General features: G+C 40.9%; 1 protein-coding gene and 1 long non-coding RNA gene across 3 annotated transcripts in view; one reads left to right on the top strand and one right to left on the bottom strand.

The window, feature by feature from the left end:
* LOC128101979 (uncharacterized) overlaps positions 1-12,267 on the bottom strand; it is a 56,784-nt gene extending 44,517 nt beyond the window's left edge. The window contains exons 1-2 of the long non-coding RNA XR_008215281.1: positions 12,081-12,267; positions 4,883-5,054 (exon numbers count right to left, since the gene is read on the bottom strand). This is a non-coding gene — a long non-coding RNA (uncharacterized LOC128101979). The remainder of the gene's footprint in view (positions 1-4,882; positions 5,055-12,080) is intronic.
* A 31-nt stretch (positions 12,268-12,298) lies between these two features.
* On the top strand, positions 12,299-20,931 carry Znf770 (zinc finger protein 770). Of its 2 annotated transcripts, none has more exons than XM_052725455.1 (2): positions 12,299-12,409; positions 16,320-20,931. In XM_052725455.1, exon 2 carries the CDS (start codon positions 16,361-16,363, stop codon positions 18,479-18,481), a length of 2,121 nt encoding a protein of 706 aa, XP_052581415.1. In that variant the 5' UTR covers positions 12,299-12,409; positions 16,320-16,360; the 3' UTR covers positions 18,482-20,931. The 2 variants fall into 2 exon arrangements, with proteins under 2 accessions (XP_052581415.1, XP_052581416.1); XM_052725456.1 differs by having other exon boundaries at positions 12,331-12,444.
* Positions 20,932-26,022: the final 5,091 nt, after the last annotated feature.

Genomic DNA, 26,022 nt, shown 5'->3' with positions numbered 1-26,022 from the left:
TATCAGTAGCTCTCCTATATACAAATGATAAATTGGCTAAGAAAAAGATAATAGAAACATCACCCTTTACAATAGCCACTAATAATATAAAATACATTGGGGTATGTTAGGATCCTGCCCTCACTCTGACTCATATGCAGCTAGGGGTCTTGCATTTTACGTCATCAGGGGGTGTTGACGACTATGTTCACACCTTAAAAAGCAGGACATGGACCCCCACCCTCTCTCTCTGCTCTGCTCCCCACTTCCCTCCCCCAACAGGCCTAGCTCTCCTCTTTCCCTCCCCCCTCCCCCCTAATAAAGCTCTAAAAAGTACCACTGGGTTCTGTCATGACTGTGACCTTTCCACAAGGTAACCAGTGCAGCAAACAGTGCTGTTCAGCAGAACCATCATTTGGTGCCACAACTCAGATAGGAAATTCCACACACTGTCTGTCCAGGGTTGAGCGTTTGGAAGCCTATACCGAGGACCTGTGACTGCACGCCACCGCCACCGCCACCGCCACCACCACCTCCACCACCACCACTGTGTTGGGACCATGCTCGTGACCAGCGCCACTGTGTCTCCCCCCACCACACATGCTGCCAAGATTGTTAAGTTCCTCTGACGTTTCCCATGGCTGCAGCCTGAGCTATATTCCTCCCACCGGACGCTGGTGGGGGGAGGGCATTCCTCGGGCTGCACTGGCACCCACTCATTCTCTCTCCTGACGAGGAGGTCAATGCTGCTGGACCCCCAGGGGGTCCACGTGCTACAGATGCTCCCAGATTTTACTCCTCTCTTGACAAAGGTGGGAGTAACTTATGCTGATTCATAGATCCTTCTCCTACCTCAGGGACGCCTGTGACTGGAGTCTGATCCCGGTTCGTTATTTTAATTTTTTATTTTTCTCTCTCGGTGCTGTAACCATGTGACATAGGGGCAGACACCGGTAAATTTGGCTATTTCAACCCCGATATTTCATGGGAACTATCTAACTTCTGCCAGCAAACGGGCAAATGAAAAGAGTTACTATCCCCAACCTTTCTATCGAAGCTCTGAACCTCACCCCCACCCCCTCTCCACTTCTGATTGTTTCTCTGGCACGTGCAACCACTTCTGTCTATCTGACTTCTGCTTTCTGCTCTCCAGCATTGGGCAAGCTTTAACTCACCTCAACTCCTCCCACTCATTCTCAAGCTGCCCTGAGAGGCACAGATGGGTTTGAAAGTGGGCTAGGATACATGCAAACAGGTTTATGATCAGTTCACACTCTGCCTCTTGGCAGGTCTTCCTAAAGCTGTCCTCAAGGCAACAGACACCAAAAAATTCAAGACACAGCATAAAATCCATCTCTTGTCCCCCAGACCTCCCCAACATAGGACTAAAACTTAAGCATCTGGAGAGCAAGGCTCCTGACCCCAAAAGCAGAAATTTCAGCTGTGGCATTTAAGGTGTACCGGAGAGAGATAAAAAATAGGCCTGAAAACAAAACTGCCAAGTGTTGGCACGCGCTGTCTGACTGGCTCCCAAAAGCTGTTGGGTCCCTGTTTTAAGTGCAGGGAGGCAGGGAAGGCCACAACGGCTAATGTGTGCCCTTCCAGGCCATCAACTGAGCCTTGTTCAAAGTGCCACCTAGAAAGACAACTGGTCAGATGACTGGACCCAGGCACCAAGGGGCAGGGGGACAGAGAAAGACCTCCAGCAGACCTAGGCTTGGCCACAGGCTCATTTGCAGGGAACCCAGAATGCAGCAGAATCACTAACCCAGTCCTGGGAGTTTGGGGATCTCACCTCTCCTCGTTTCCCTATTGTCAGAGTAGGGAGGACAGCCTTATCCTCCCCTCCCAGATTTAATTGTACTTTCAGGGTTACTTAATGGGAAAAGATTTTCCAGCTAAGATAGGAGCTTTCATTTCATTGCTCCCTCCATGTGCCTCACTCCAGACCTGTCAGAAGTGCTTCTCTTCCTCATGCACACAGACAGGGCCCTGATCTCTGCCTTGTCCCTAATTCCAAAAGAGTGAGTTCTCACCCCACAAGCTTTTCTCTTCCCAGTTCCCTCTTCTAACTAACTGCTCAGCTAATGGTACAGAACTACCACAGAACTGGAGTCCAGAGATCATCAAGTAAGAAACTGTAACAGCTAAAAGACATTTACTCCCCCAGACCCAAAAGTGTCTGGGCTCTGCAAAAACAGACTTTAATATAACCATCTATTATTGTTAAATGCTCTCAATAATTGATCATCAGTCTCCTGGATGCTAAACTAGTAAAGGAAACAGGTGCCTTAAATGAGCTGTCTCTGATAAAGCTTATCTCAGGTTATGAAAATTAAAAACATGTTCCAATCTCTCTGTCTCTCCCATTAACACTAACCAATATAAGAAGAGTATTAAACACTACAAATGGTCACTGATTTTCTCATGGCTGCTTCTTAACATGTTCAAAATTTTCCCAAGCTCCAGAAACCAGCTTAAATCCATCTGGACAGGTCAGATCTACTTCTGTCTCACCAGCATCCTATCAGATACAAAAGCGGCTAGAGTGCCAAGCCAAGAGGGATGGACGGCTCCAGGGCAGCAGAACAGGCCACCATCCCAGTCGACCTCGGAAGGTCCCCTTGCCTACCCCCCAAGAGCCAACTGATGCCCACCAAGTGAGCTGGAAGCAGTTTTTCCGGGAAAAATGATGCCCCTATTCATATTCACTCTTTTTTATATAATAAGCAAAAAGTCTAGAATGTTAGGATTCTGCCCTCACTCCAGTACATGAGCAGCTCAGGGACTTGCGTCTTACACCATCAGGGGGCGCTGGCAGCTATGTACACACCTTAAAAAGCCTGATGCAGACCCCCACCCTCTCTTTCTGCCCCCTGCTTCCCTCCCCCTCCAGCCCTGGCTCTCCTCCTCCCTTTCCCCACCTTTCCCTCCTAATAAAGCTCTAAAAAGTACCACTGGGTTCTGTCATGACCGTGACCTTTCCACTAGATAACCAATTCCACAACCACTGCCATTTATCAGAACCATCAGGGTAACTCTAAGTAAGTAAGTGAAATACCTGCATGACAAGAACTTTAAGTCTCTGAAGAAAGAAACTGAAGAAGATATCAGAAAATGCAAAGCTCCCACATGCTCTTGGATAGGTAGGATCAACATAGTAAAAATGGCAATCTTATGAAAAGCAATCTACAGATTCAGTGCAACCCCCATCAAAATCTCAACACAATTCTTCATAAACCTGGAAAGAACAATACTCAACTTCATATGAAAAAAAAAAAAAGGATAGCTAAAACAATCCTGTACAATAAAGCAACTTCTGGAGGCATCACCATCCCTGACCTCAAGCTCTACTATAGTGCTATAGTAATAAAAAATAGCTTGGTATTGGCATAAAAACCGACATGTGGACAAATGGAATTGAACTGAAGACCCTGACATTAATCCACACACCTATGAGTACCTGATTTTTGACAAAAAAGCTAAAACTGTACAATGGAAAAAAAGAAAGCATCTTCAACAAATGGTGCTGGCATAACTGGATGTAAACATGTAGAAGATTGCAAATACATCCATATCCATCAGCATGCACAAAATTCAAATCCAAGTGGATCAAAGACCTCAACATAGATCCAATTACACTGAGCCTGATAGAAGAGAAAGTAGGAAGTAGCTTTGAACACATTGGCACAGGAGACCACTTCCTAAATATAATACCAGTAGCACAGACACTGAGAGCAACAATTAATAAATGGGACCTCCTGAAACTGAGAAGCGTTTGTAGGGCAAAGGACACAGTCAATAAGACAAAACTACAGCCTACCAAATGGAAAAATATCTTCACTAACCCTACATCTGACAGAGGGCTGATCTCTAAAATATATAAAGAATTCAAGAAACTAGACATCAAAATACCAAATAATCCAATTACAAATGGGCTACAGAGCTAAACAGAGAATTCTCAACAGAAGACTCTCAAATGGCCAAAAGACTTTAAGGAATTGCTCAACATCCTTAGTCATCAGAGAAATGCAAATTAAAATGACTCTGAGATACTATCTTACACCTGTCAGAATGGCTAAGATCAAAAACACTGATAAGAGCTTATGTTGGAGAGTATGTGGAGCAAGGGGAACACTCCCACACTGCTGGTGGGAGTGCAAACTTGTACAGCCACTTTGGAAATCAGTATGACGATTTCTCAGAAAATTGGGAATTAATCTTTCTCAAAATCCAGCTATACCACTCTTGGGTATATACCAAATGAATGCTCAATCATACCACAAGGACACATGCTCAACTATGTTTATAGCAACATTATTCATAATAGCCAGAACATGGAAACAACTTAGATGCCCCTCAACCGAAGAATGGATTAGGAAAACGTGGTACATATACACAATGGAGTACTACTCAGCAGTGAAGAACAATGACACCATGAAATTTGCAGGCAAATGGATGGAACTACAAACATCATCCTGAGTGAGGTAACCCAGACTCAGAAAGACAAACATAGTATGTGCTCACTCATAAGTGGATACTAGATGTAAAGCAAAGGTTAACCAGACTACAACCCACAGCTCCAGAGAAGCTAACTAACAAGGAGGACCCTAAGAGTAACATATAAATCACCCTGGGAAGGGGAACTAGGTAAGATCTCCATGAGTAAACTGGGGGTGGAGGGGGGCAATAGAGGGGAGGGGATGGGGCTGAGAACATAAGGGAATGGGATGGTTGTGCTGGAACAGGAATGGAGTGGGAGAGCACTGAAAGAGATACGATGATAGAGGGAGACATCCTGGGGATAGGGAGAAACTGTGTGCTGGGGAAGTTCCCAGGAATCCCCAAGGATGACACAGCTTAGACACTAGCAATAGTGGACAGGGTGTCTGAACTGGCTTACCTTAGTAATCAGATCAATGAATATCCTGTCATCATAGAGCCTTTCTCTAGTAACTGATGGAAGCAGATGCAGAGATCCACAGCCAAACACCAGGCCGAGCTCCAGGAATCCAGCCGAAGAGAGAGAAGAGGGATTCTATGAGCAATGGGCATCAAGATCATGATGGGGAAACCTGCAGAGACAACCAAACTGAACTAGTGGGAACTCATGAACTTTAGACCAACAGCTGTGGAGCCTCCATGGGACTGGACTAGGCCTTCTGCATAATTGAGATAGCTGTGTAGCTTGATCTGCTTAAGGGTCCCCCTGGCAGTAGAATCAGGACCCATCCCTGGTGCGTGACCTGGCTTTTTGGAGCCCACTACCTATGAGGGGACACCTTGCATAGCCTTGGTGCAGGGGGAGGGGCTTGGACCTGCCTCCGTTCAATGTACCAGTCTCTGCTGGCTCCCCATGGGAGGCCTTACCTTGTCTGAGGAGGGAATGGGGGTGGATGGGGGGTAAGGCTGGGGGTGGGAGGAGAGAAGAGAGGGGCATCTGTGGTTGGTATGTAAAATGAATAAAAAATTTCTTAAGAATTCACTAATTCACAATAAAAATCCTGAACAAGTTAGGTATTGAAGAAAAATATTTCCACATAATAAACACCACAGTTAACATCATGCCAAATGAAGAAAAGCTAAATTCTTTCTCTCTAAGCTCGGAAACAAGATAAAACAAACCACCCTCACCATTTATCCAACCTAGTATTGAAAGTCCTTAACCAGAAGAGTAAGGCAATAGAAATAAGCAAAGAACATCTCAGTGGTGATGGAATCCACCAAATTGTCACTGCTTGAATATGACATGGACTTTACATACAACAAACTATAAGGACTCCTCCAAAAACCAGTTTGAACAAGTAAATCTGGGAAAGTTTCAACATACAGACATCAGTAATGGTTTTACATACCAATAGCAAATATCTGAAAAAACAAATCAGTATTTGCAATAGCTTAAAAAATACTCAGAACTAAATTTAACCATTAGTATTTATCATCTGATGAATTTATGTGATGTATGTACACAATGAGATAGTATTCAGCCATTAAAATTTTGGACTAGTATAGTGGGATTTAAGAGGCATTATATTTAATGAAATAAGCCAGAAGAAATAGTACTGCATGATCTTACTCATAGGTGGGATTTTTTAAAGTTGATCTCATAGAATTGAGTATTAAATGCTGGCTATCAGATGCTGAGAAATGTCGGAGGTAGGAAGGGATAAGGACTGTTGATCAATGAGTACTAACTCACAGCTAGATAGGAGAAATAAGGTCACAGTAGGGTGACTTTAGATAATGTACTGTATAATTCAAAACAACTGGAAGAACTTTGAATGCAAATTCAAAACAACTGGAAGAACTTTGAATGCTTTCTTCACAAAGAAATGATAACTGTTTGAAGCGATTAGCATGCTAACCTTGATTTGGACATTATAAAATGGAACACCATAGGGTACCTCATAAATACATACAAGTAAAAATAACAAATTAATAAATACCAAATCCCAAATACTAGTTGCCAGGGACTGAGGGAAAATGTCTACATTTATTCTGAATCTTACAGAGACAAATTTTTTTTTTTGGTATAATATACTGGTTAGAAGAATTCTGTCACCATAATTCGGAAATTAGGATCCAGAAACAGGCCAGCTCCCACCTCTTACAGGGTTTCTATGAGAAGGAGAGAAGAAGAAGTAATTTGTAAATAGAAAGATAGTGGATATGAGACAGACAGAAACACAGGATAACATCAGGAGGACCTGAATCAAAATCCTTCGGCCCCTTCTGTCTCTTCAAACGGGCTTTTTATAACAATGCCAAAGGGTAGGGTAAAAGACCACCCTCTTGCTAGATCAAAGCAAGCCAAATGCAGACCCTTCCAAACACCTGATAACCACACCCATGGTCAAGCCCTCCCCTTAGGCAGCCCTGCTGGGTAAAGCAAGCTCAGATCTCACTAGGAAAACTCTGTGGGCTCCCACACTATGCTCTCCTGGTCCCATGAGAAAAAAAAAACTCAACAAACACCACAGTTCTTCCTTCCCTCTTTGGTGGCCCTATACCTTGAACTTGTAATTGTCAGAGAACCATCCAATGAGGGTTAAAATGTTATCCTTGATCATAAAGTTTAACAAGTATGGCCAACACCTACAGTTTGGGGCTAGAGGGATGGATCCACAGGTAAAGAACTTGTTATACCAGTGTGGGGACTGATTGGAGTTCAGATGCCCAGGACCCACACATAAGATCAGTGGGTGTAGTAATCTCAGCACATGGAGACTGAGACAGGAAATCCCTGGAGCAGGGACAGACACAGGGGATCCCAGAAACAAGATGTCTAACTGGACAAGCTGAAATAGAGAGTTCTGGCTTCAGCAAGAGACCCAACCTCAATATATAAGGTGTAGAGAAATGCAACTTCAGACCTCCACATGCACCACTGCACATGCATGCACCCACATGCAAATAAACATGCATACATACATGCACATTCACAAAAGAAAGCTCAAATTAATGAGCCTATGTAGCTAGAGTTTTTCTGCTCCTGCCTGGCCCACAGTCAGGACAAATCTCTCTAACCTGCCCGTCCTGCAGCAGCTCAGACCCAACCAAGTAAACACAGAGACTTATATTGCTTACAGACTGTATGGCCATGGCAGGCTTCTTGCTAACTGTTCTTATATCTTAAATTAATCCATTTCTATAAGTCTATACCATGCCACCAGCTCATGGCTTACCGGCATCTTCACATGCTTCTTGTCATGGCAGGGGCTAGCAATGTCTCCCCCCCCCCCACTCCTGTTTTCTCTATTCTCCTCTCTGTTAGTCCCGCCTATACTTCCTGCCTGGCCACTGGCCAATCAGTGTTTTATTTATTGACCAATCAGAGCAATTTGACATACAGACCATCCCACAACAAGCCTACCTTATTTCTATATAACTCTGAATCCTCAGCACTCCTGGATATGAATCAACATATGGAAGACTGAACAGTGTGGATGAAATGATGCAACTGATTAACTAGATTCAGAAATCCAAAAGATGTTCTCCACAATGGAGCTTTAGAGATATCCTGTAACCTATTAGGAGACTGGGGCTAGATGTGAGTAAGTTACAAGTGGTCCAGTGGCCCTCGGTAAATCACAACTGTAATATTCTGTATTTTCTGATTTCAATTAATTCTCTTCTCCCCTCCCTCATTCTTCATGTCATCCCCCAAGCCCAAAGGGCCTCAAAAAATTTATGACAAAACATACAAGAGTTTGCAAATTTTTTCCAAGGACTTGTATGATGGAGAGATTTTACTCACAAACCCCTCTTAGAAAGGGAGCTGGGCCGGGCAGTGGAGGCTCTTGTCTTTAATTCCAGCAATCAGGAGGCAGAGGCAGATGGATGTCTGTGAGTGTGAGGCCAGCCTGATCTACAGAGCAAGTTCTACGACAGGCTCCAAAGCTACACAGAGAAACCCTGTCTCAAAAACTGAAAAAGAGAGAGAGAGAGAGAGAGAGAGAGAGAGAGAGAGAGAGAGGGAGGGAGGGAGGGAGGGAGGGAGGGAGGGAGGGAGGGAGGGAGGGAGGGAGGGAGGGAGGGAGGGAGGGAGGGAGGGAGGAAGGAAGAAAGAAAGAAAGAAAGAAAGAAAGAAAGAAAGAAAGAAAGAAAGAAAGAAAGAAAGGGAGCTGCGTTTGTTGGAAAATTTCTTTGATAATTGTTTAAAGATAGAAGCTTCTAGTTGAGGAATTCAGGTTTTATCTGGCTTGTCCATGAAGGAGGCAAGCAGATGGTTTTGTTGGTTGCCCCAGAGGGAACAGGAAAAAAATGAAAGAAGCAAAATGAGAAAAAGAGAAGTGACTTCCTGGAAGGCCTGTCCCTTTAGCAGCATTGAAACTCAAGCTTCCGATTGTGCCTCTGGAAATCTTCAAACCATATGTAAATAATGACAAACAAGAAAGTATTAGTATTTAAGATCTCTTCTAGCTTTTTGCAAACAACCTGAGGAGCAATACTTGTTCTAAATTATTAGCTGAATCAGCCATAGTGCTGCTATTCCCCTCTCCTTCCTGGACTTGACACTCAATCAGTTCTGATCTACTCAGTTTCCCATTTGTCACTCTTTGTTGCACTGACTTCTATGCTTGGCATATTCTCTACCTAACTGCCTGTGAAGGAAGTTCTTAGTGTGTTATATTATAGCTACCTCCATTTGCCATGTATATCTCTCATTTCTATTGGGTTTTACTAAAAAAAAAAAAAAAGTCAGGAAACTTCTTAGTAATGTCATCTTTGAGAACCCATTCAGATATTGTCAAGTCCTTCTTGTTCTAGTTTCATTTGTATTGTAAGGACAAACACTCTGACAAAAAGCAACATAAGGGGAAGGGATTATTTGAATTACAATTTTAATTTCCACCCATCATTTCCAGGAACTCAAGGCAGGAACTCAAGCAGCTAGTGACACCCATCCACAGTCAGAAGCATAGAGAGAATAAATGCAATCTTGTTTACTTTAAGCTAGTGTTCTCTCTTATACTGCTGGGGGAATGGTCCCACCCACAATGGGCTGGGTCTTCTTACATCAACTAACCATCGAGACAACTCCCTCCCCAAAGACATGTCTGCAAGGCAACCTGATCCAGATAATTCACTAAGACTCTAGTGGGATTATTAGTTGTATCATTTGACAGTTGAAACCAGTCAGTGCATTGCCCACAAAACTTCATAGCTTACTTCTGTGCTTGACTTCTGCTCTACCCTTATCAATGTTCAACCTTATATTTACTGTTTATTTTACTGTTTACTTTCTACCTCCATTAGTACTACATAAAATTAACTCTGACAGATTTCATTTTTACTTATCTGCATATTTCTCCAACTCCTGGAATAGGCTTGGTATGCAGGGAAAACTTGATAAAATATACATTACATGAATGAATGGCTGACTAGAGTCTCAGTTCAGAGTCCATCTCCATCTGAAGTCTTGAGATGTTGTATCTTCCATACACATTCCACATATGACCTATTATCACATGATACCAGCCTGTCTACTGTTGAAGGCCTGATTGATATGTATATATTCAGAAGTGAATCTTTGATGTTTTTCATGTGATATGTCATTGGATAAATGATTATGGCCTAATTTTATAAATGAGAAATAAAGTTGGGTTCTGTGTGTATGTACATGCCAGTTTCTGTGTGCACACTTATGTGGATGTTAGCTTCAAAAATAGTTTTCTTCAATTGCATCCAACTTACTATTTTTTTTCTTAAGACAGGGTGTCTCTCTGAACCTGAAGCTTACCGATTTGATAAGAGTCACTATCTAGCAAACCCCTGTCTCTGCCTCCCGAATGCTGGGATTACAGGTATGCATTGCCTGGCTTTTTATTAGGGTCCTGGAGATTCAAATTTGGATCCTCATATACACAGTCCATAAACTAAGTCATCCCTCCAGCTCCAGGAAGCTAAAGATAAGGAAGATTAAATAACTTCTAATAACACTAGGAAGCTGCAGAGAAAAGTTACTAATACTAAAACAAGGTGCATTCCCATTTTTAACTCATGACCTGTATTCATCCTTACTTACCTTCCATGTTCATTCCTGTCCCAGTTTCTATTCACCCATCTTCGACCCACTACTAAGTGCAAATTGAATCTTATTCCACGAACTTTTCCTTGGTGGCTATTATTTACATTAATTTCCCCCCATTCTACAGAAATTTCCCAAGATAGTTCTCAGAGAAAATAGAGAAGGTATCACAAAGGGTATATGGCCTTGGAGAATGGTTTATCTCGTTCCTGACTGTACTTCATACCATATAGTCAAGCTTTCAGGTAACAAATAAAGAGTGGATCCTTCCGTCCATTAATCTCCAATTTCAGGTAGCATTCTCTCAGGACTTTGCTATTTCTCCTAAAGATTTGTGTGATTAGTGATGGATACGCTAGTTTGCATGATATGAATGGGCTACACTTTCTGAGAACCTGAAAAATGAAGCAAATCTCCACGAATTATCTGAACTCACAGCATCCCCACCTTTGGATTAGCATTCAAGACATCTAAAGCTTTTCCCTTTCCTTCTCCATGTATTCTTCTGTTGAAAGGGGCAACTGTGACCCTTGAAGGTTCCCAGATGAGAAGCAACAGCTTATTTCCTGTAGGCATTTTCCCATAATTCCACATCCAGAGCAGCCTTGGTTTTTCAAAAATCAGTCCAACTGCTTTTTCTCCCCTCTCCCTCTGGAAAATTTATTCATATTAGAAACTGACACACACCCCCGCCACACACACACACACACACACACACACACACACACACACACACACACACACATACGTCCTTGGGAAGTAACCCAAAAGTTGTTTATGGTCAGAAAAGTTGGTAATTTTTCATTTTCTCCTCTCTTAAAGTGAGACAATTATAATTCAAACCTGCAAAAAACGACAATAATCCTTCTCTAATGTCTTTGTTCTTAAAGTCTTTGACACTTTATCATCTTATTCAGTGACAATATGCCACTGCAGTGTGTAATTGTACCCTAACAGTTGGCCCTTACTTGTGTACACAAAATATGCTGAAATATCTATGATTTGGGAAGAAGGAGTGAACTGAAAGTACAGGTCTGGTATTAGGCTACTTGAGTTCAAATCTCACCTCTATCATTTATTAGTTGTCTGCCACTAAGCTCCTAACGTCTCCAAGTCCCTCTTTCCTCATCTTAAAACAGGATCCTATTATTTCATAAAGCTTTTGTATTTAGTATAAAAATAATAATGGATGTTGAGTACCTTGCATGCATTTTGTCCAAGTGCATCTTATCTAAATTGTCAAAGAAGAGTCAAATGCTGGGCAAAGAGTTTTGTACACTGTAAACGTCCAAAATACGTAAAACCAGTGAGATCTGCTAAACTAGCCTCTGGCTGACCAACGGGGATCAGCGCCCCTAACCTCCACCCCTCCCCAAAGAATCTGGTCCTGTGTGACGCTATGGCCAGGACGGTTCACCTCATCGTTGTATTGACATAAATACGAATTGCTGAAAACAGTCCTAACCCAGTATGTGCCTAATACAAGGAATTTTATCCACAGCCTCGACCTTACAAAACATTAGTGGGCTTTGAACTCTGACCCTCGATTCCAGCAAGAGCCGAGCCTTACAGTCAGTCCTGTCTGGGATTTCCATAACGAAGGGTTGATAACAGTACGATGGGAAGTGCAGCCTTTGTGCGTCTTGTTTTCTCTTCTTGGAAATAGCAAGACTGGGTGGACAACGCGCTAGGACCCGCGGTCCTCTAAGAAGCTAGCGCCGCCGGCCCAGACATCGCGAGAGACTGTTTCCGGCAGGACCACTTTCGGAGCACTCCGGAGCGCCGCGCCTGCGCACTCAGCCAGTCGCCGCGCCGACCCCGCGGACGTGCGCTCTCGGCTTCGTCTTCGCGAACCCCTGGCTTAGAGATGCGCCGCTGCCGGGCCCTTACCTGCTCCAGGTGCGTGTGGAGGACCTCAGGAGCCTGCGTGCCAGGTGGAATGAACCCCGGGGAGGGTCAGGCCTGCTCAACCCCGCCGAGGTTCCCGGGGAACGGAACAGGGTGCCACGACCTCAGCTCCTTGCGTGTGCTTCGTGGGAGCGGTAAACTCAAAAGAGTGAGCCCTGTGTCCATCCTCCTGGGGTCAAATCAGTTATTTCCCATCTTTCACTCGGCTCTTCCCCTGCTCCCCATCTTCTGGCTACAGTCAGTGGAGCTTTCACCCTTGCCCATGCCAGACTTGGGATTTTTTACAGTCCCTGAACTCAGTTGGACCTCCCAAATGCTCTTTGCTTGCGGGAGATTAGGCTGAAAACAGTTCAAGTTTAGGGAAAGGTGATGGTTCAAGGCCAAGGGAGTGGGCCATGGGCAGAACAAGGTAGAAGGCGGCTAAGCTTGTTGTAAATGTCACCAGAAAGAATTCTCGAGCTGCAAGTTGCGTTTTTCTCAGGTGTTTTGTTTCTTGTTCATTTACTTTTGTGATACATTGGAGATGTCTTTTAAGTGGTATTTGCTAAGACCATGGTGCTTTCAACCCTGAGACAACATTGGATTTTATTGATGTCCGTTTTTATAGTTACCTGGCTTAATGTTGTTTGAGCTCCTGTCTTGATGATATCTGGATCGAGTCATTGAGCACATCCATTAGTTTGTATTGTAACATAAAAGTTAGCCTTAGGGTATTTTGTTTTTTTTAATCATGACTAATTCAGTGGAGAGAAAAGAAAAATCAGTTGAAATGGGATTAAACCTCTAAGTGCACAGGGGGATTGTGCTTGGAGTGTGGAAATCCCTGACCTTTTACTTATAAATAGGATGTGAGATCACCACTTGCCACAAATGATTCTGACAAGGTAGGGTTCTCATGAAGTGCTTTCCCAAAGCAAGTGACAGAGGTATCCAGTCTTAATACTAGTGATGGCTGCTCAGCCACAAACCCTTTTGGGGCACAGGAGCTATAGGTGGCCAGTTCCTGTTCTTTATAATCAGGTCGTCGCCTTGTGTAGTTTTAGTGTGGGACTTTTTGTTTTGAGAGGGCTGGTATTCTACAGAAACAGTCACCCAGTGGAAGAAGTATATAAAAAGAATGGAGAAGTCCCTACTCCAGGCCCAAACCCTGTAGCTTGACTGTGGCAATTATGAGGTTTTGCCTACCTGCTTCATGGAGAGAAGCTGTCTTCCCATACCAGACTTAGCACTTAGTACAGTACAGTACAGTTCATTTCTTTCCCAGCCATTCACCAGCCCTCCCCCTGGCACATTGGCCCATGGGCGTCAGGAGCCCTTAGTTAGAAGCTTTCCTCTTGTGCACTATGTCCATTGAACACTCACTTGCTTTCTGTTAAGAGTCCACTGGGGGACTGACTCCTTTTGTCCCACTTAAACTGTTGTAGCAAGTGAATAAAGGTTTGATGATTTAAGCTTGGCTCATTGTCCTGATTGACCATCTTGACATTGGTTGCTCAACAGGAATTAAATTAATTGCCTGTCAGGAATTAAATAAATTGCTGAGTTCTTTGTGGTTTGCTGGATTTATGGCAATTTTAGTTCTCACAGCTGTTAACTTTATGTTAACTTGTTTAGGAATTTTTTTTTCAGGTTGTTCACTTTTAGCTTTTTTTTTTTTTTTTTTTAGCTTAGTGAAGTAAAAACATCCATAACTCCAATAGCCATCTGTTGCTAGGTTATATGATGTATTTTATAAATTAGTCAAGTAGCTTATGGTCCGATTGTTTTACTTTCTTATTTAAGTGACATTTTTCCACTTGACCACTAATGTAATAATTTTGCATGCATATTTTAAAATAATACAGCCCATGGGAAGAAAACAGAACTCTGTTGTTTCTTTAGGACTCCTGCCTGTGGCCCCTGATCTTTGTCACCCAAATAGATTACCTCTCATTGAACATAGTGGTTGATTGATTGATTGCAGGTTCCCCTGTCTGGTATTGTGTGAATAGATGTGTAAGGAATAGCTTTCACATATCTTTTAACTTCTAACACCTGAAGTTTCAGAGAACAATTTTTATACTTACTACACAGTATATGCTCTGGTACTTTATACTCTATATGGACTGATCATCATCCACCGAGTTGACTTCAGTCCAATGATGAGTATGGACCTGTAGTTTGAAAAGCACTATGGTAAACAACTAGTACAAAATAATCTCTCACCTTGTGTTTCTTATTCAGATTGTACAGTGAGTGTGTTTGATTTTGTATTTAAGTTGTCTTCTGAGATGATGAGCAACATATAGGTTGACTGTTTGCCAAGTCAGCAGCCAAAAGAATTCTGCATTTCTTGTTGAGTTGTAAAGTCTTATATATTAGAATGAAAGAACTGATGGAGCTTTGTTTTGTTTAGTTTTTGTCTTAATTGCTGGCTTAATTAAGGCTAATGGAATAGTAATAAAAGGAGAAGAAATTTGTCTTTTCTGGGCAGTGATATGTGAGAATTGTGAAATGTTTGTTAAGTTTTAGTGTGTCTCTAAGACATCTGTAAAGAGTACATCTTGGACCAGAATGACCTATTTTGAATATTGTCCCATGAAAGAATTACATTCAACATTCTGTTCTTTATTCATAAATACCTATGGAAATATGCAATTTGTCAACCTCATCTTTTGTACTTGTTTTTGTTAGGAAGCCTTCAACAAAGCAGAAGGGAGAAAAGAACTAAATTTAGTATGTTTATCTTAGAAACCTACAGTATTAAGGAGATAAGAGTCACAACATAAAATCTGGTTAATCTTGAGCTCAGTAATAGCTCACATTTCTATGGTGCATCACAGTTTTCTGACACATGCACATACATTATTGCCATTCTTGTACAGCAACTTGGTATGGCAGAAGACATTGCTCCCAGTTTAAAGAATCTCAAATTCCCTTTTTCCTGCCACACAACTTATACAGTGACAAATTTAGGATTAAAACTCAAGTCTTCTGTGAATATTATTCTTGTCCTTGTTGATCTTGAGAAATAATTGAGAGTAAATATTTATTTATTTTTGATTTTTTTTTTCTTCCGAGACAGGGTCTCATTTTGTAGTGCCGGCTAGCCTGGAACTCATTATATAAATCAGAGTGGCCTTAACTATCCTGGAATTCACTATGTAAATCAGGGTGGCTTTAACTCACAGTGCTGAGATTAAAGGCATGTGCCATCAAGCCCGTTGAGAAGAGACAGTTTTAACATTGTGGTTCAACCATCTAAATATGAATAAATGAAACGTTCTATGCTCAGAGCATGGCTACAGTATGTGTTATACTACAGTGCCAATATGTCTTATTTTTAATATTTTAAATCTACCTTTTAATTAATTTAAAAATACTTATTTATTATTAGGACAGGGCCTCACTAGCTGAGGCTTGCCTGAAATTGCTGGATAGTCCACATTGGCCTCAAACTCATGATCCTTCCTGTGTCTAACTTGGGATTGCTGGCCTTGCAGAAATGTACCACAATACCAGGTACTACTACTACTACTGCTGGTACTACTTTTCCTCCTCCTCCTTCTCTTCCTCCTCCTCCTCCTCCTTTTCTTCTTTTTTATGACAAACCAACTCATTGATACATCTAATAATGAAGGAAGAAAGTTGGAACTAAAAGGGCTATTTAATCTTAAAAATCAAGTTTGGTCCTTTTTAAATATCAAGTAGAAAAGTAGAACTTTAGATAAACTCGAATTGTATCTGTTTAAAATTAGTTCTATGATTCTAAAGAATTCATCTAAGATGGTTGTTAAGTTACTTGGAAACACAAGAAAGTCCAAATTCTCCCTTACTTTTAATCTTCTGCCTATGGACAACTAAATTATTTGCCTTTATACAAATCTTAAAATTAATACTTTGTTTTTTTTTTAATTCGTAGATGTCTGTGGAGCTTAAGAACACCATGGAGCTCGTCAAAGTATGACACTGAAGAATATGATGGCTGAAAACAACTTAAAAATGCTGAAGATTCAGCAACGTGTAGCCAACAAACTACCTAGGAACAGACCATACATTTGTAACATTTGCTTCAAGCACTTTGAAACACCATCCAAGTTAGCTAGGCATTACCTCATTCATACAGGTCAAAAGCCGTTTGAATGTGATGTATGTCATAAACACTTTAGACAGCTAGTTCATCTGGAGAGGCACCAGTCAACTCACAGTTTACCTTTCAGTTGTAACATCTGCCAGCGCCACTTTAAAAATCTGAAGACGTTGGGGAAGCACCAGCAGCTTCACAGTGAATCCTATCACAGTGATGTTAAAGTCAGAAGATTGCTTGAGACCAAGCCAGAGAAGCCTGTGTATGGAGTATATAATACTTTCACTGCAGAGGAAAGACGGGCACTACACCCATGCTCTAAGTCTGATCCCACGTATAGCACTACAAAGAGAAGAAAGCATATTCATGCATGTACAATCTGTGGCAAAATGTTTCCATCACAATCAAAACTTGATAGGCATGCACTTATTCATACTGGGCAGAGGCCTTTTAAATGTGTCCTGTGCAGTAAATCTTTCCGACAGTCAACTCACTTAAAAATCCACCAACTCACACATTCAGAAGAAAGACCTTTTCAATGTTGTTTTTGTCAAAAAGGATTTAAGATTCAAAGCAAACTTCTGAAGCATAAACAAATCCACACTAGGAATAAGACTTTTCAGAATCTTTCTTTAAAAGTAAAGAGTCCTGAATCATGTCCCCTACCTAATAAATTAAATGCAAAGCAGGATGCTTTTGAAAATGGTGATATGGGTGAATCTGAGGAGAATAATCCTCTTGATGTCCACTCTATTTATATCGTCCCTTTTCAGTGTTCAGAGTGTGAAGAATGCTTTGAGTCAGAGCAGATTCTCAAAGGACACAAGTGTCTTCCTGCCAGAGGTGGCAGAATTCCAAGCAGGCTCAAAAGAAGCTGTAACTATAAGACCGTTGTTAAAAAGCTCTTGGCTAAACTTAAACGTGCTGGGGGTAAAAAATCAGATAACCTTCAATCAGAGAAAAGAACATTTAAAAGCAACTGCTTGAAAAATTGCGAACGTACCCCTGGAGAGCAGAACGTGGAACAAACTCAGAGAACTTTTGTGGGTTCCCTTGGCAGACATGGATCATGTAAGGCAGTTAGCAAAAAGAAGAAGAAAACACTAACTTTGCCATTTTCTTGGCAAAAGCAATTCCAGAGCCAAAATATGGGTAAAAGTTTGCAAGGTATCTTTACAACAGGAAGCCTATTAACTATGGATGGTTCTGTGAATAATAAAGACTTGTCAATCTATGGTTCGTCAGGTGAGGAATACTTTAATAACTGTGACATGCTTCAGTGTGGGTTTTCAGATTCAAGTGAAAATATACATACTGGACATAAAATGTGCCCCTGTGATAAATGTGAGAAAGTGTTTCCTTCTATCTCTAAACTACAAAGACACTATTTAATTCATACTGGACAGAGGCCTTTTGGCTGTAATGTTTGTGGGAAATCTTTCAGACAGTCGGCTCACTTAAAAAGACATAAACTAACTCATATTGAAAAGATTCCCTATAGTTCCTTTTGGCAAGTGGACTTTGGAAATGTGAACAAACTTTTTCTTCATCCAAGTGATGATGTTAGCTATAATGCCTCCCAACAGTGTGAGGGGCTTAGTTTTCAAAAGTATGAGGGCTCAGAGTCCAATCAAGTATCGGGGACTGAAGTCAAGGCAGAATCAGAGGATTTCGTTCTCGGTCCCCACTGTAGGAACAGGCAGTCTTACCTCACTAACACACTTTTGGAGTCAGAGCAGAGCCGTCACTGTTACAATTATTTAGACCGTCCTGAAAGAAGTGATGGGCTCCTTTACCAGTGCAGTGTGTGCTGTAAAAATTTCCGGTCTCCGTCCAAACTAGAAAGACACTATTTAATCCATGCAGGGCAGAAACCATTTGAGTGCTCAGTCTGTGGCAAAACATTCAGACAAGCACCTCACTGGAAGAGACATCAGCTCACTCACTTTAAAGAACGGCCACAGGAGAAAGTGGTTGTTCTAGATTCAGTAATATAACAAAAACCACTAATGCATTTGTGGTCTCTGGTGATATAATACCCTCTGAGACATTTTGCTGAAGGCCTACATTAGAGAATGGCTTCATAGGCAATTGCTTGTCTTGCATAATAAGGAGTAAGTTAAATAAAATCAGTGTTTTAGAAACAGCCGAATGACTTGAGAAGGAATAGCATGGTTTGATGCCATAACTAAGTATCTAAGGTTGTCAGTGTATAACTTTGGTTGTATTAAAAGGTGAGGCAGAGGCAGGCGGATCTCTGTGAGTTCGAGGCCAGCCTGGTCTCCAAAGCGAGTTCCAGGAAAGGCGCAAAGCTACACAGAGAAACCCTGTCTCGAAAAAACCAAAAAAAAAAAAAAAAGTATGAATCCATCATCAATTTGACCTGATTTGTTGAATTACTCCTTAAGACATTGTATCAATATATATATATATATATATATATATATATATATATATATATATATATATATATATATGTATGTGTATGTATATGTATACCTCCCAAAATGAGGCCAGAATTGCCATTCGGCTATAGTAACCCACCCTGCCATAATTTATTTTACATGGACACTTACTTAAGTTCTATTGCAAAACATTTTTCTTACAAGTTAAAAGATAAGAGGACAACAGATATGGAAACAGGTGGGGGAAATTACAACTTTTTCACAGTGATTTTTTGAGACTGGCAATTTTACCTTCTTAGTCAGAAGTGTCCCCTCCCCATCTAGGCTGCTGTTATTTTTCCCTAAGGAACTGAAACATTACACCCGTGAGTATTTACTATCCAATACTGTTTACATTTACACGGGTATTTCCCAAGTGCCATGAGCTTTTCTGATATGTCTGCAGTTGTATCTTTTTAGACATTTAAATGCAGTGCACCTGTTTGCCCATTAGTGGTTGAGAGCAGTAGCCAGGAACAAAACTTTGCTTTAACAGCTCTTTGAGTGGCCCTGGCTTAAATAAGTCTATTCTGCCAAATTTGATCAAATGGTGATAGCTATGTAGTTTCGGTTTTCGCACCTCTGTGAAAGACACTAATGCTATAGTATTGTTTTAATCTTTGTTGTTACTTCAGTTAGTAAGGATATTGTCCCTGTATAGGAATAAGATGCTGCTAGAGTTCAGGGCATCATTTTTTTCTAAACAGTATTGTCATAATTTGACAAAATATTTCATTTACTCCTAATCTTCGAGAGAAGTATCTCAGTCACAGATTGTCCTTCACATTTGTGGCAGTTTGTAAGATCATTGACTAATATCTTCTAGCAGTAAAAAGAGTAACTGTTCTGAGGTGAAAAGAAATGGGTGGGAATTTAGCACACTTAAATATAGTGAAAAGCCTGCTGCTGGAAGTGTGGGCAGTTAAGTAAGTGTAAACATTGATAATGGTGTAAGAGCTGTACTTTGTGAGGGGAGGAAAAGGGAAAAACTTTCAACCCACATGAATCTTATGAACTTGGGTTTAATTTACAGAGATAAAATGTGATGGTATGAGTAAAATACCCGAATGATATACAGATGTGCCTATTTTTAAGTAGAGATGTTCATCTAAAGAGGAGAGCCACATGCTTGAAGGAATAACTTCTCTTCTGTTTCTTTGAGATATGAGGTGTGTTTTTCCAGCACAAGCAAGATATGGTTTACAGAATTGTCTTTGCACAGAACTCTTGCAGGAATTGTTGCATAAAAGCAAAGCATAAATAGTTCATGTTTTCCAAGAGTAAAAGTTCAAGAATTATTTAATGTGTAAAATTATGGATTTGGGCATTTCCCAAATTATTTATATAATTTTATTTGAAGGGAAATGCCTGACATATTTCTTTCCCACCTAAACAGGGAGAGTTGAATGTTGTGCTCGTATGACTATGAATCTTTGCCTGAGTAATAATAAGATGCTTTGTTTGTTTTGGTTTGTTTTTTGGTGGGTTTTTTTTTTTTTGGCTCATGCCTTTTAAAGCTGTTTCATATTGAAAGTTGGAATACTGTAAAAATTTTGTCAAGAGATGTACTGTAGTGCTATTTGAAGTACCTGTAACAAAATACTTACCTTATTATCATTGCAAGCTTCTTCTGGGAACTGTAGAAGTGAAAATAAAGTACGAATTCATGTTAAGATAAACATGTTAAATGATGGTTTGCTGCATGCTAGAACTGTACTTATTGTTGAGTCAATTATTTTGGTTTTCTGGAAAAAATAAACTTTATAAATATCTTTTAAGAGAACTAGAATTTTTTTGTTTGGGTGGTTGGAGGTTTTAGCATGATTATTTACTGAAGGAGTTTAATTAGCTGAGCTAGAGCAATTACTGCTTCATGTTTCATACTGCAACAGTGTCTGTGATTTTATTAATATACGTTATATGTTGATGGGAAGTAGATAATGGTTAACGTTCTTGAAAAACTCAAATTTCAGAATAATTTAAAAATAAAGTTTCAAGTTACACAGTTTGTACTTTTTTTAAAGGAAAAAAAAAGTCACATAATATTGAAACAAGCTACCAGTGCCACTTCCTACAATGAGCTTACATGCTTGTCTAATCATGTACTTCATTTCTTGAAAAAAGATTTCTTTTTAGTCATATGTACATATGTATGCAGTTACGTGCCTGTGAGTACTTGTAAAGATGGAGGCCAAAAGAGGGCATCAGATCCCTTGGAACTGGATTTCCAGATGGTTGTGAGCTGCTCTGGGTGGGTGCAGTGAACTGGACTTGGGTCCTCTACAAAGCAGTGTATGGTCTTAACTGCTCAGCCTTCTCTCTGGCCTCATGGACATCATTTATTTGTGATACCTCCTTATCACTTCTGAAAGAATATGTTAATTCCATTGCTTGTCATATGACCTACTTACTTAATCTACTTGTCTACCTTTCTCTTTGACTTTCCTGTACAGATTTGTCCTAATAGAATTGCCTTCTCCAGGATTGTGCCATAATTCTTTCTGCATCTATCTGTATTGTCTATCCAGTATTTAGACGCACTCACACTATTCAAAGAAATAGTTAAGTCAAGCTTTATTCCCTTCTATTTCCTTAACAGTTGTGGGAGAAAAGCCCTTAAAATTGATGCAGGAAGATATAGATTCCAATTATGTATTATATAAAACAACCTATTAGAATGAAAGATCTTTTAGGGCAGATCAACAGCAGACTTTAGGCTTGGAAGTCAAGGCACTTTACTGTGGACCGTTTACCCACCACCCCCACAGTTGCCCAAAGTTTTCTTGAGTGTGAGCAGCAGGAAATATTAGATAGAAGGATTTATTGCGGAGATAAACAGATAGAAAATAAAGGATAGCCTCGAGAGGGCCTGGAACCTTTTCCAATTGGCCCCGACTGTCTCTGCCCCAGGGTTTTTATAGAGATGCCAAGGGGTGGAGCAAAAGACCTCCTCCCCCAGCACAGTCAAGTACAGACCATCTCAGACACCTGCACTCAGGCCCATGGTCCTAATCATCCTCTATGCGGACCTGCTGGGTAAAGCCACGAGGAACCCGAGAACGGGCTCCCACACTTTACAAGAATCCTTTGTTAGAAATAATACTTGGAAGATCTGTTTTATGATGTTGAGTGGTGTTTGCCCTTTAGAAGCTTCAGGAAAAGAGAACAGTTAATCCCTATCTTGTGATTTCTTGTCCATTAGAAGAGCTTAGAATTTCAGTACTAGGTGGAATTCTGTTAACACTAGAGAAAACAAGGAAACAATTTGGAAAGAACAGTGGAGCAATGATATTAAGCGGGATACAGAGCATAGCACGTCATATCTTGCAGCTAAACTGGCAAGTTTCTGTTGGTTTTCAAAGTTCAGCTAAGTTCCTCTGGTAGCCTTTTTGATTTACCCAACCATCCCATTCCCTGGGCTGCCACTGCTTTTTGCTTATAACTCATATTAACTCTCTGTTACAGCTTAATAAATGCCTGAAATCATCACCTTCCAAACTGGAAAGGTTCATTGTGGCCCTGAGTCTTGGAGGTTTTATTCCTGTAGTTCACATAGTTGGATGACTATCTTTAGGCCTGTGACAAGGTGATACATCATGGCAGGAAGTATGTGATTGAGCAAGCTTCTCACCCTATGGCAGTTGCAAAGTAAAGAGAGTGAGCACAAGAAAAAGTGTTCTACAATCCTTTTCAAAGGCCCAACTAAAACCATAAATGTCACTGAAATATGCTTTCTCATAAAGATTACCAGCCTACAAATAATGACACAGAGACTTATTAATTACGAAAGATTGGCCTTAGCTTAGGCTTGTCCCACTAGCTCTTATATCTTAAATTAACCCACTTATTTTAATCTGCATTCTGTTGTGTGGCTCATTACCTCATCTCTCCATACTGCCCATTCTGCTTCCTCCATGCAGTACCTCTTCCCTTCTTTCCAGAGTCTTCTCTGTCCCAAGAAGTTCCACCTAACCTCTTCCCACCTAGCTATTTGCCATTCAGCTCTTCATTAAACCAATCAGAAGGTGCCTTGGCAAAGACACATCTTCACAGTGTAAACAAATATTCTGCAATATGTCACACTAGACCTCACCTCTTGAAGGTTCCCATCACATAAAAGCACCAAGCTGAGGACATGCTGTTAACACTTAAGCCTTATGGGCATATTCCAGGTCTAGACTCTTGTCACTGTTAGTAGTCACCACAGTCATCAAGCTTCATGTGAATTGGTTTTGTTAGAAGTATTGCTGGCTGAACTGTACAACAGGATTTCTAATTCATTATATTTTAACCCACAATACATTTACACAGGTTAGCTGTTGCTGTTTTGAGACAACATTTTTTTAAAAATACAGAGGCGAATTGCTTGCTTATGGAAAGAAAAATGGAATGCATCTCTTTAATGCTTAATATAGTATCCAAACAAAAATTCTCAAATGCAACTTGAGTGCAGAAGAAAGAAGTTAGTGAAGAGTTTACTACAAGCATTTAATATTCTCTAGATATTTTGATTTTTCTTTTTACTGAAAAGACATCTATAATATACAATGCAAGCAAACAGATTTTGGAAGCAAGTCAAATTATTTCAAAATAAAAAGAAAAATGTCTGCATATATTGCATTTTTATATTATCATGCAAAATGTCAAGGAGTATGTTTATGGGTGGAGGAGTTGACTTGTGGAGTTCATCTTGGGAAACCAGTGGTGGAAACTGGCTCCCTTGTGGTCTCAACTCCTTTTCCTGGGGTTAATAAATGGTTTGGCAGTTTTTGGACATAGATGAGGGGGGGATTGCTCATCAACTGGCAGGAACAGGGAAGGCAAAGTGGCAGGGTGGAGACAGTTGCCCACCTACCTCTACACTGCTACCACAGCCCTTGGGGTATACTCTGGCTTGGTATGTGGTGAGGCTGTGTATGTATTGCTTCAAACAGCTCTAAAGGAAACAGTGTTTGATCTGGCCAAACAATCTAGAGATAATTTTTTTTAATCTGTAACCTCATTTAGATCCTTTCAGAGGATGTATTTGCCTTAGATTATGTTGAGATCAAAGACAAATCAAATGCATTCTAAACTCCACTCACAAATGTCTCTATCCTTATTCCTCTTTCTCATCATCTTCCTCAGAATGCTCCTCCACCTTCTTCTTTACCCCCATCTAGAAACTTCAGTTGTCCCTTTTTTCCTATTGTCTAGTTCTTTACTTCTCCATTGATTTTTTTATCTCTAAACACCAGATTTTTTTAAAAAAAAAACATATTTTCCCATGGTAAGATGGTTTTTGCTGAAATTAACATGTCACCTGCCTCAAACAACTTTAACAATAAAACTTACTGGCTCCCATGCCTTGAAACTGGCTAGACAACTGTTGAGCTGTCCAATCACATTCTTGGATCTATTCTGCTTCCTTCTACCTGCTCTACCTTTCATGGTAACCTGCTACTTTCTTTGTGGTTTTTGAATGCTTTGTAATGTACCCCAGCTTCCTTCATGGTAGGGAGAGTAGAGTAGGATATGAGTGAGAGATCCTACTCACAAGAGCAGAGTACAACGTTCTCAGAATCTCAGTAAACCTCACCTCTACCATCTCCCTCCCAGGAATGTTCATGAACCAACCATAGACACAGACAGACAGGGGAGGTAGGATTGACTCCATCTGTACTAATATTACATATATGAAGATGGTATGGAAACTGGTGGAATTTGAGGGTGTATTTGAAGAAAAAATGAAAAGACAATGCTGTGGAATAATCCTCTTGTACACTGTAAAGATTTGTCACTCGAATTGGTTTAATAAAACACTAATTGGCTGGCAGTCAGGCAGGAAGTATAGTCAGGGCAACCAAACTAGGATAATGATGGGAAGAGGAAGGGCAGAGTCAGAGGAGATGCCAGCCAGCCAGCCGCTGAGGACATGTAGAAAATGTGATAACAAGCCATGAGCCATATGGCAAAGCATAGATAAGAAATATGGGCTAATTTAAATGTAAGAGTTAGGTAATAACAAGCCCAAGCTATCAACTGAGCATTTATAATTAAGTCTCCAAGTCAGTTATTTGGGATGCAGCTGCCAGTTATTTGGCAGCAGGCAGTTGGGACAGGAAACTCTGCCTACAAGACAACATCTTGTACCTAGCTTAAAAACAGGGTTGGGGGTAGGGAGATAGTTCATTGGCTAAAAGGATTTACTGAGCAAGCACAAGGATCTGAGTTTGGATCCCCAGAACCCACAGAAGCCAGACATATACCTGTGTAACCGCTGCACTGAGGGTGAGTGTGGAGAGAGGTAGATCCTGGGGGGCTAACTCACTGTCCAGCCAATGTAGCTCTAATGGCAAACTCCAGATTCAGTGAGAGACACTGTTTCTAAAAGTAAGGTAGAACACAATAGAAAAAGGCACCTAATATTGACCACTGTACTTCAGGTGCACCTGTATGGGCATAGCACACACCCTCACATGCATAGGACACATACCACACATGCAAACATGTAAGAGCCAAAGACAGGTTATAAAGACTTTGCTCCTCTGGCTACTGTCATACTTCACCGTTCTTACTTTATGGTCAGAAATGGTGGAATATACTGCATCCCTACTGCCTCCTTTGCCTCTTCACTCATTCACTTCTTAGTCTTATATTGCCTGGTATCCCTGCTTCTCACTAAATCCTTGGGGTCTGCCTTCACGATAGTTATTGAATGGGTGTTGTTGGTTACAGTGACATCTCTCCTGCACCAGATCTGGGGCAGGCTGAGTCTAGTTGCAGCTCATCAGTCGGGTTTGATCTTTCCAAACTTGTTAGCATATTCCATCTCTCATTTGAGTCGCCCAAATTGGCTCTGGTGTAAGCACTGAACTAAGGAGGTGGTCAGGGTGGATTCTTGTACTTAATTCAGATTTCAGGAGGAAACAGTACACACAGAGCTTCTCTGCTTTAGTGCCATGAACTGGTTATCAAGTCAAAATAGGATTGGAAGAGTCAAAGCTGAAAAGTCATGGAGAAATGGAACCAGAGCCCTCACAAATGTCTGTCTGATGCCTACGTTGTCGCTAGTCCTTTTATTCATTCATAGAGATATTCTTGACTTTAAAGCC

This window comes from Peromyscus californicus, unplaced genomic scaffold, assembly GCF_007827085.1.
Source record: "Peromyscus californicus insignis strain IS unplaced genomic scaffold, ASM782708v3 Scaffold_7__1_contigs__length_154581171, whole genome shotgun sequence".
NCBI classification, from domain to species: domain Eukaryota; kingdom Metazoa; phylum Chordata; class Mammalia; order Rodentia; family Cricetidae; genus Peromyscus; species Peromyscus californicus.
Note: the sequence above shows the minus strand (reverse complement) of the source record. Positions and strands in the feature narration are given on the sequence as shown.